Source organism: Montipora capricornis, chromosome 8 (genome assembly GCF_036669925.1).
Source record: "Montipora capricornis isolate CH-2021 chromosome 8, ASM3666992v2, whole genome shotgun sequence".
NCBI lineage: Eukaryota > Metazoa > Cnidaria > Anthozoa > Scleractinia > Acroporidae > Montipora > Montipora capricornis.
In genome coordinates, this window is record NC_090890.1 from 19,210,221 (window position 1) to 19,221,949 (window position 11,729).

At 39.3% G+C, this 11,729-nt stretch overlaps 1 protein-coding gene across 1 annotated transcript in view; it reads right to left on the reverse strand.

Moving 5' to 3' along the window:
• Window positions 1–957: 957 nt before the first annotated feature.
• The window catches only part of LOC138060155 (uncharacterized), a 44,255-nt gene continuing 33,483 nt past the window's right edge, over window positions 958–11,729 (reverse strand). Inside the window, exon 2 of the mRNA XM_068905871.1 lies at window positions 958–1,730. Within this exon, the coding sequence (XP_068761972.1) occupies window positions 1,668–1,730 (63 nt within the window). The 3' untranslated portion in view covers window positions 958–1,667. The remainder of the gene's footprint in view (window positions 1,731–11,729) is intronic.

Genomic DNA, 11,729 nt, shown 5'->3' on the forward strand with positions numbered 1-11,729 from the left:
TACCTTGGCGGTCACTTCTTTGCAGGTTCCCTTCAGTCTTCGTTTCTTTAAGGAGTTGTTTAACGGGTTTTTGAAGAATTATTTCTGAATTGATTTGTGTCAATTCATGCATATTATGGACATGAGCAAAAACAAGTGTCAGATCATCTTTCATATAACGAAGTTTCAGCTTTCATGCTGTAGGCAAAGGCACAGACTTCAGAATTTGAGTTGTCTATCGTGTGTCTATCTAAGTGCTAAACTTCTGTGGCTCCAAAAATTACATAGTCATGGTCATGGAACCAGTTTGTTCTGAGATACTGTAGAACACAGTTGGAACTCGTATATCTTTGCAGAACAATTTTTAGGTGACATTTCAATTTTGGTAAGATATATTTCCTTGTCACAAACCAAGACACCATACTGCAACATTGAGAGCCTGCTTGGAGTGGACATATACATGTACAAACAACTGAATACTACATGCATATTGTCATTGTTTTTTCTTCGGGAGATGAATTGCTAATTCTCCCACCAGTTCAAGTTTATTAATAACCCAGAACTCCTTGTTTTTTTATTCTAGAGACTCTAACATCTCGACCTTCAAGACAGGAGAATCTAGTTTTGAGGATTAAGTCAAGACTGTCAAACTACTTTTGAGCTGCAATGTAATTTAGCGTACTGGAACACAAAATTGCATTTGGGGGAGTGCTGTAGGGCTTATAACTAATGTAACTTGAGATTTTGTTCCTATCATGGGTTGTGGGTGACCTTTGTGAAGATGTGACAGATAAAAGAATTTAATGTATACATCATTAACTTCCTCGCTGGTTTTTGTGAGCACATAGATGTAAGATTGGCAGCAGCTTATCTGGTGGGTAACTGGTTGTCCCTGTCAAGTATTTAAACCCCACTTCCCCCCCCCCCCCCCTCCCCAATGGCCCTACCTGGTCAGTTACAAAATAATCAAGCCATAGAAATAATAATAATAGCTTTTATTTTAAGAGGGATGCACAAAAATCATTTGTTAGAGCTGTCTACGGAAAAAAATACCACAAACTGGGGTAACCCACGAATAACTTCTCAAAGCAGAGTACAGAAGCCTGCTGGTAACCCACCCACACATTGCATGATCAAGGATTTGAACCTGGGCAACAGTAGTGGCAGGAACGTGCTCTTACCAATGCATGACCCCCTACTCCTCTCATTTTATTGCAAGTGCTTTCCCACATCCAACCTTCTAATGTCTCTACATGTACCTTTTTAAACCGAAATACAATCCTGCAATGTCATCACAATTCATTGCATCAAAAATATGTGATCCTTTAATCAACCATAGATAATCCAATGCAATTGCTATTAATTCCAGTCGAACAGAATGTTGAATATATGTTTAAAAAAAACCAAAATATCACTTTGTAAAAATGTCTCATATTCTGCGGAAAAATATAACTGTCTCTGGAATTGTGCTGCCACAAGATAATTATACCAGTAATTTTACTTTTCATTATAAAAGAAAATAGTCTTCACTTGGCTTTCACCCTCAATATCAGGTACCTTTTGAAGCAAAAAAATGCTAGGAGCAACTGTGATTCATCGTGTCAACATCCTCTATGTAACAAAAAGAGACTACTTGGTGACTTCATCAATCTTGCTCCCTCCCTGGTCAGCAGACACATGCCAGCCTCTCATACACCCTTCAAGGTTATCCAGTCTTCCACAAGTTTGACACTGCAAAGAGAGAAGAAACGCTGTTAGATTATAGTTTTAGCAAGGTCCTCCTTAGATTTGCTAGGACATCTGCTTAAGTATTGGAGGATGGAGTAACATCAGGTAAAAAATGGTTTAGATGTATTAGGAAGGGGAAGAGGAAGCAAATGAGAAAGGACAGAATGTTGCCATCAAACCAAGAGTTGAAAAGTGATCAGGGTCAAACAGAGGTCTTTGTACATACAACATAACTTATAATGCTTTTACGTAGTGTGTACTGATGTTTCATGTCACATGATGCTGAATGTTTCAAATGTTGAGGACACTTACCATCTAAGAAGGAGACAGCACGTGACAATGACATGCAAACAAAAGCACAAACATCGAAAATTAGCATCAACATACTGTAGTGATATAAAAATAATAATATCATCACACTACCCAATTTGTGTTAAGCCGTGAAAATAAAAATATCCAGGGCTAGAAAAAGCAACATTTAAAACTGCAATAGCCAGCAAGCTAGACAGTGAACATCTGTAAATCAGCCTTCTCATAGCCATATTGACTAAAGCTACAATCTTGGACAAAATTGTTGACAAAACTCTGCTTTTGGACTAAACTCCGATCACAAGGATGAAAAAGAAGCTCTCTTTTTGCCCCCACCCCCCCCCCCCCCCTGCTCAATGTTGCTAGACGAAACAAAGCATGTCGAACCGGGGATTATCAACATTGGTTGTAGGGGGGAGGGGGATGGCAAACCGACCAAAATTTCTCATTCCTTTGCCGTAAATCTATGTCAGTTAAAGAACACACAAAATTAACCGTTGTTAACCGTGCAATTTTCTTATTGTGTGTAATCTTACATAAATATATCTGCGATAATTTCATATCTGTATATACATACATGTATTGATCAGTGTAAACCAAAGTGGGCAAAAACAGCTAGGGCAAGGCCGACTGGTTTTGATATAACTCCTTAACATTGTCCTCGTTATAGGACTCAGTAGATCTCTTACTTCTTAATCGTACTAATGTATGAATTCCACGATGTAAAAGAACAGCAATTCGCAGTGCAGTAAAGTAAAGTTAACAGAACCCTATCTTATGTAAACAATTCACGTACATGGGCTAATAATGTTTGTTTCAGGCAATGTTATTGTATGACAAGTAATCCTTGACAACTTAATGTGTATCGGCTATGAGAAGACGCGTTTTACATACTATAAACATATGAGAGTGTTCACACTCTCGTATACACAGATATTTGATAGTTTATACCAAATACAATCTTGGACAAAATTGTTGAGAAAACTCTGCTTTTGGGCTAAACTCCGATCACAAGGAAGATAAAGAAGCTCTGTTTTTGCCCCCACCCCCCCTGCTCAATGTTGCTAGACGAAACAAAGCATGTCAAACCGTGGCTTATCAACAATAGTTGTAGGGGGGAGGGGGATGGCAAATAATGTGCAATATTGAGGACATAGTGCGCAAAATAACCCGTTTTTAATATTCTCAACCCTTTTTGTCCAAGATTGTAGCCCCAACTGTAAGTGCCTGTAAACCCAAAACAACTTTATTTGCTCATTAGAGTATTTGCACTACATTCAACCTGTTGTGAAATCTGTAACCGTCACGCTGTTTGCTCCACACTGATTGGATGATTGTTTTGCATCATCCAATCAGTGTGGAGCAAACAGTGTGACGGTTGCTCGGTGTCCCACGAAATCTCAGCCACGGTTGTTGGTCACTTGAAAAGCTGCATTTCTCGAAAATTTCTTGGCGGCTAGCGCTTGCATTTTGAATGGATCTTCGATTGAATCGCACGAGAAGAAGCGTTAACCTTTCAGTTTATCTGGTGTTCGATTTGAAAGCCCGGCAATTATAATTTCTGGGTGAAAATCGGTTTGGCACTGGAGCAGTCGCTCAAATCGCCATTTTCAGCCGCAGAAATGACAATACACAACAACTGAGGTAGGTTTACGTTTATCTTGAGCTTTAACAGTCATTTCTCAATGTAACTTTACGATATTAGGACTCTTCAATATTTCCCATACATTTCTTTATATTTCGAACATACAAACACACTGTTTGTGTGGGCCCCCTTTATTTTGTTTGCATTATTTTGACAAACAACTACATATTCACACTTTCTGAATAAAGGTACTGAAGGAAAATAATTGTTATTTGAGGAGAAAAAGGGAAAGGAGAAAAATATCCAAGCTGAAAAAGAGGGGCTGAGATTATTAAAATCCAAAGAATACACAGGGCTGTGTTTAATTATTTCTTGATTTTGATAAAATCAGTAGCCTGGGGCTCAATGCTCACATATGTGATCACCCAACTTCAAAAGGAGATCATATCCGCAGTTCATATATGATCCATTTCATATATAATTCGATCGTTCAAAGGGAGAGCTGAAAACACTGACCTCAGCCTATGGACTAGTCACCCCTCAAATGAGTACTACTGAAAGAATTGAATTGATTATAAATATACATGTACTTACACTGCATGCGCATTGTTGTTGTGAATAACTTACGCTTTATTGTTCTGTTTTTCAAATTTTACTTTGATTACTATCACTGATTATGAACTGATGATTTAAGTGCCCCTGTGATCAAAAAAACCACTTCCTTTTTTCCTTCAGATTTTGAAAGTGTGTTTGCTAAACACCTGACTGGCAAAATTTTGAGCTTTGATTTTTATCCAAAGGCCGTTTACTTTGGGTGTAAGTTTTGGATTTCACGGTCCTCCATTACTCACGTTCAAAACTGACCGATTGGACCTCAGACGGTTGGATCCAGGGAAACGTGACGTCAGAGGCTCACTAGCTTAAAATTTCAGCGTGTAAACGCAGCTTATTATATATGCAAAGCGTGAGTTTAAAAGTCTGAAAGCCCAAAACTCCCGTGCTGCATAATAATTCTGCGGCGTATACATGTATTGCATTCTTAAACTAGTGAGCCTTTGACGTCATTTTCTCCTCGATCCAGCTCTCTCAAGAACATAATGTTCGTAATGGCGGACCATTAAATAGGAAAATTCCAGTTAAAATAAAGAGGTTTCTTTTTGAAATCAAGGCTTAAAACGTGGGTCACTTAGTGTTTTGTTAACATGGTTTTGAAATCCAAAGAAAAATATGAATTGCTTTTTGGTCACAGGGGCACTTTAACATTTTTGATCAACACTTTGATCATAGTTTAAGAATTGTATCACCTTTCACGTTTTCAATATAGCGTTTGTCGTTTGTATCTCGACACACCGCGGTCAGCGAAAGGAAAGTTACCGTCACTTCGGTCAGCTTAGTACTAGTTAAGATTTGCCAAATTTGTTATAACTGCAAAAGGATGTACCCTTTGGGTACCAAAATGTTGTATCGCATTTTACTTGTTTCAGTTATCATGCGTTATGGTTTCTTTGATTGCACAGTCCAAATAAGCTGTTGTTGGATAAAAATATGATCAAAATGTTTCAAGTAATCTGTTAAAATGGTAGCAGTTTACCTTTCTTTCAGAATAAAATATTAATGGAATCCTTGTGCCGTTTGTGCGTAATCATTCTTACCTAAATTTCTGGGCCCGGTTCTTTAAAAGCCAATTAACGCTCATCCCAGTATAAAAAGTAACCGAGGAGTTAATTTTTCTACTCCCAAATGCTGTTCAAGGCTGATATTTGGCAAAACTTTACATTAGAAGATGTCAATCTTGAAAAACAAAAACAAACCAACGAAACGCTAATTCCGGATTGAGTTCATCTGCTTTCAAACAACCAGGCCCTGAAGGATATTATTATTTGCGAATTGGGTTTGAACAATTTTATGTGTTTCCTCAAGTATCAACACATGGCATCCAAAGGCACAGGACAGGAAACTAGCTCTGAAGACACCAATCCAGCCATCCTGTTAAAGAAGAAGAGGGCGCAAAGCAGCCAAAGAGTCACACGGGCAATAAAACATCTTCTAGAAATCATTGATAAAGGTCAGGGAGAGGACAATCAGAGGCGCTTGAAAAGGGAGATTGAACATCTTCATAAGGATTATGAAACCGTACGAGATCAAAACAGGGAACTGTATGACTTTGTGGATGACGAAGAAGAACATGAAGTGCTAGATCAGTGGGAAAATGATTTATCTAATGACGGAGTAGAAATTTACTGGATGTCCATAAAATGAGTTTTCAAAAAGAAACATCGTAATTTGAAGTTTTAATGGAACATTTTCCTTGATTAGTTGAATCGGCTGTTACGACTGTCTCAAAAGAACATGACGTCACATGCTCTCACATCCTTAGGGTTGTCTCCCTGTGGTGATATTAGAGAGAGAGGGCAGCTTCCTTCCTTGCAGCATATAAGTGACTTCATTAGGAAACGAGTCAAGGCAGAATTTGACCCAGAGAAATCCAAAGAGAACACAAACATATAAGAAGTGAATCTCTTGCAGGCAGCCAACAAAGACATGGTGGTCATTCCCCACAAAGCCAAGGTTTGCCAAGGACAGCACAAACCCTTTAACTGCCCCACCTTCTTGGACTCAACAGTGGGCGAGGGTTTCAATTTCTGGCTCTCACCATTGGAGGGCAGTGAATAGTTCAAATTAGAAGCCCATGAGATTGAGAAAACAATTTACAGTGTACTAACTCTTGATCATAAATGGCTATACACTTTCCCTCACTTCATGGACGTCACTTTCCAGCACAAGGCTGGGCCAATAGACCTAATTCTTGGCATGCAATACAGCCATATACACGCAGAGAATGGGTCTTCCCTTTGAACCTTCCCTTTGAACCTTCCCTTTGAACCTGTGCGCAAAAGAACAAGGTTAGGATGGTTTGTGATCGGCTCTGACAAGACAAGGAAAGCCAGCACAATCTGGACCATCATCTGCATGAAGCCATTGACTCTAGAGAAATTTAGTAACTGGAATGACTTGGAGTATGACCGCAAGAGTGTTCCTGCCCTAAGACTGTCATGTCTCGGGAAGATAAACAAGCTCTTAACCACATGGAGAATACCTGCTTATGTGAAAACCATCAATACACAATAGGCCTCCCATGGAAACTGGACAAGAGCCCCTTACCCAACAACTACCCATTGGAAGAAAGGAGACTCTTCTCTCTTGAAAGTCTCCTGAAGAACAAAGAAAAGGCAAAAATGTACATCTGGGCCTTTAGAGGGTGCGAGAGAAATTGTTGTGCTCATCACTTAAGTAAAGAGGAATTGGTGCATTATCTACTGCATCATATTTACTGACCAGAGAAGAAGAGCATGCCACTAAGGATTGTGTTCACATCCCAATATCAAAGTGTTCATTGAATTTGTTCCTCCACAAGGGTACAAGGCAAATTATTATTGGCAACCAACTGGACATCCTACTCAGTTTCTGTGAGGAACCAGTTGCGATTGTTGGTGATATTGCATAGATGTACCATCAGGTTTCCCACCAGAAGCGGATACACACATGCACAGGTTCCTATGGAGAAACCTTGATCGTTCAAGAAACCCAATAACATATGCTCTCCAGAGAGTGATGTTTGAAGATAAGCCATCACCAGGTATTGGCAGTTTTGTTCGGTGCAAGATGGCAACATAAATGCGAAGGACAACCAACTGGCTGCAGAAATGTTAAAGCCAGACAGATACATGGATGATCTGATCCTCTCTTGTCCAACACCATCCTAAGGCAATCAGAGTATTAACCAATTGGACCACGTTCTGGCAACAGGAAGCTTCAGTATAAAGAAGCGATTGTGTTCCTCGCCAGAAGTGTGCAGTAGGCTTCAGCAAGTCACAGCTGTTGACAAAACCCCTGAAGTGAAACAAGAAAACTCAGCCGCGTTTACCTTGGATGGAGAGAAAGGCATTAAGACCCTCTGTGTGAGTGGAGACCCCTCTCTGATGTTTTAAACTTCACAGTGAAGTAAGCAATCTGTTCTATCCAATATATCACAGCTCTATGATCCTCTTGGCCTTGGAACTGCAGTAACCATTAAGGCAAGGATGACATTACAAGAAATATGGTGATCAAAGCAGTATGATTGGGACGACCCTTTGCCTGACGAGATGAGTGAACATTGGCAGACATCATTCAAGAAAGTTCAGAGTTTGCGTGACGTCACATTTCCAAGATGTTTGCAACCCAGAAACGCTTCCAGCCCAGTGTTTGGTTATGGGGTGGTGGCCTATGTTTTGTATCCAACAATGACAAACCCGGAAGTTTCATCGAATTCAGCCAAAGGAGGAGTCGTTAATGTTTTCTATATAGACTTTGTTCCTTGTATCTCGACACAAATGGTCAGCAAAAGGTAAGTTACAGTCTGTTCGTACTAGTTAAGATTTGTTCAGGTACCACAATGTTGTATCAATCGCATTTTACTTTGTTTCAGTTATCGTGTACTATAGTTTCTTTAATTGCACAGTCCAAACAAGCTGTTTAAAAAAGTGGCATTACATCTTCCTTTCAGAATAAATGTTAATGGGAATCCTTGTGCTGTTTGCACGTAATCATTCTAACCACTTGTTCATTTTTGGCCGTATGGCTATGTGCGGCTAAATTCAGAAATTGCATTGGCCTCACTTTACTTACAATTATTGAAAGCTGGCCGTTTTAAAATAGGTGCTTAGATTTAAATACGGTACAACACAAAAATAATGCATGCGCAAGAACTTCTTTTTGCATCTGCAAGCAGGCAACTTCTTGTGGCTACTTGCACACACTTGAGGCTGAATCCTGTGAGCTGCAAGAACTTCCTTGCGGTAAGAAGTTGAAACCCCAAGAACTTCTTTGCATTAAGAAAACTGGAAGATGAGAATTTATTTTCGGTAATATCGTACCATGGAAAGAGACTTGCAAAGAAGAGTTGATGTTTTTCCTGGTCCTCTGTGAGTTTAGATTCAGCATTTAGCTACGGATATTTACTTTAGTGATCACAAGACATTTAAGGATTTCGTGCATGTGATCTCGTAATTTCAGAAGCCATAAACAGAGTGGAAGATGGGCACTTATTTCATAAAGACTTATTTTCATGTAGACAAAATCCTTGATCTTCAATTCAAGTTGAGTGTAAACAATTTCACATATAATTAATTGTTTCCATTTTTACGATTTCTTAAATGAAATGGATGACCTAAGGTTATACTCTCTTGGTTAAGTTAACCTTGGAGGGCATGTTATTATTTGTCTTTGTGAATTTTAATGCTCACCAGCGAGTCGCACTGCTCCATTGATAAGCAGCGAGCGGCTCACAAATCAGCTGCCTTTTATTATTTCCAATCAGCTTCATATTTTGTTGATACAGGCCCCTTGGCAATGGGCGAAGGACAACTAGCCAAGAATGGAACGTATGACCTCCATAAAACCAGTCGGATGCTCTACCCATTGAGCTACTACAACTCGCTGGAGACCTAGGTCGTTTTATCTAGGTCCTACGCAGGTCGTAGGTTCCATTCCTGCCTAGGACTCTAATTTTTCAGTTGTCCTTTGGCTGTTGCCCGTTGCAAAGCAACTTGTGTTATATCCTCTCCATGGGCCCATTACACCTTTCCATCACTCATGTTGTTGTTGTTCGATGCGATTTTCTCGCATGTTTGAGGCATTTGAAATAATTTTATCTCATGGTTCTGAATTCGACCATAATTTTGTGATCAATGTGATGTTTTCGGCTGAAAAGACAAGTATGCGTCTGCATGGCCTAAACTTAATGTATCCTGGAGTCCCTGACAGACAATATTCTCTATTATAAGGCAAATTTACGAATGAACAAGTCTGGTTTCAACGTAACTTCTGTATCCAATTTGTTGCAGCAAATAAAAAAGCAACCAAAAATCAAGACATATATGTTACAAATGTAGGGAATATGAGCTATGGTGAATTACGTGACCGACTCGTTTTTAGCAAAATGGCTTGTTATGCAAATTAAAAGCACGCAATTGTTTTTTTACAGGACTTTTAGGTCCTTTGCTGCTGTATACTATCACTGGTCGGCATTTTCCGTGAAATATCAAACAAGAATGAAAAAGGCAAATTCAAAAGCTTCCTTATGAACCCTTGCATTGATGTGCATCATGGTATTACATCATGGAAATGCAAAAAGCCATTCGCTCAAGCTGGTCTTCAGGTCTCACAGACCTCTACCTTCTGCAGAGTTTCTTCAAATGAGTTTTGATTGGAGGCTTTTGCCTCTTATTTGTTAATGCCTTTGTCACACCATAAGTTTTCTGGTGCCAACGACTTCGGAAGAAACCTTTCTGGCACCAAATGCAAATTACTACACATTTGCTCTAAAACAGTTTCAAATGCTTCATTATTTAGAAGCAGTTTGTTCTGCTTGCAGAGAAATGATGTGAGTGAAGGGGGATTTTCTTATGTAAGTGCACAGATGGGTTGCTGGCTTGAAACATTTCCAAACTCACATGCACTTAACATCTTTTTTTAAGTGGCTAGTGCATTTGATTTTCAAGGTACATGTATGACTAAACATTGAGTTCAGGTCCCATTGTATAAATATGGATCACAGATATGGGTAGATCATTATTATTTCGAATGTTCTTGTGGGTAAACCCCAAAAACGTTGTACTTGTGACCTCTCATGTGAAAACGTACACTAATGGTTTCCCGCTAAACAGCTGAAGCCATTGGGAGTTTTTTTTTACCTGCTGAAGGTGTTGAGAAAAGCTGTTGGAAAAATTTGTTGCAAAGCGTTGGAAGCGTTGCAAAAAGCCGTTGGGTTTTTTCTCCCTTAGCCATTGAAGGCCAATAGCATGTTCCAAACTGTTGGAAGTATTGGAAAAAGCCGTTCTAGCGCTCACAAAAACCGTTTGTCACAACCTGTCAGTACAGTATAATTAAGCTTATGTTACCTGAGTGATGCGCACAGAAAATATACAGCACAAATAACTCCGCTCACCGCTTCGGGTCTACGAATGGCTATTAATTCTTGTCAGGGGAAGTGAACCATAAACTTTTCTCTGAGGTCCTTTTTTGCGATAAAACACCACGTTATTGTGCGTAGATGTACCGGTATTAGTGCTCAAAGACGGGCAAAGCATCAAACGAGTCCACAGTGTTATGAAAACTGAACGGGAAACAAAAGCAAACGCGCGAATATTTAGGACCTATAAAAAGCAACACAAACTAACCGACTGATGAGGAAGACAAAGTTAACATTTTTGACACTGTGGACTCACTAGAGCATTATCACCGAAGACATTTTATAATGTAAAGAATATTGCAGTTTTCACTTTACAGAAAGACAAACAAGATGTCCAAAACCTTTCCCAGAAAAAGGTCCCATTTCACTTAATTTTCATCTGAAATTTTGGAAACTTGCATCCTTTAATTTGTTGAAATGATTGAGAAGAGCAGTGTCATGCACCATTACCATGAGCTAAAATTTGCATACACATTGCAATGTTTGGTATTTTCATATGGTAATGCGATGCTCATCAGTGAGCTGTCTTGTTAACTACAAAGAGTTTTTAAAAACTGGCCACAACTCCTTCTCATCTCAAATCATCAAAATGGCTGAATGCAATCATTTGGAGTTATTAAGTAGTGAAAATGAGGAATTCGTGGGGAAAGTGAAACAGTTTCTTGATGCTGGATCCAGATGGTCACACACTCTCCAATATCACGCCTTTGCTGGTTACCTAAACTAAAGCCGTTCAGCTCCTTGTTCAGGAAGCGTTGAAAACATTCTTCAAGAGCATAGTATTTAGCGTTGGAAATCATGAAGAACAACAACAAACCTTTAACCATTGAAAATAAAGCCACTGACCAACCCGTTGAAGGCGTTGGAAAAAATCAGCACAAACCGTTGGAAAAATTTTAAAACCTGTTGAAAGTTTTTGCGCACCCACTGAAAGCGTTGAGAAAGCAGTTAAAGCCATTGGAAAAAGCGTTAGCTACCCGTTGGTTAGCCGTTGGTTTTTGCCCGTTTAACACAAAAGCCTTTGTGTTCGTTCAAAGAGTGAGAGGTCACATTTTCACTTCTTTCACCAGCTTGCATGTTCTTCTTCTCGCACATGCTTTATTTGTGGGCTTTACT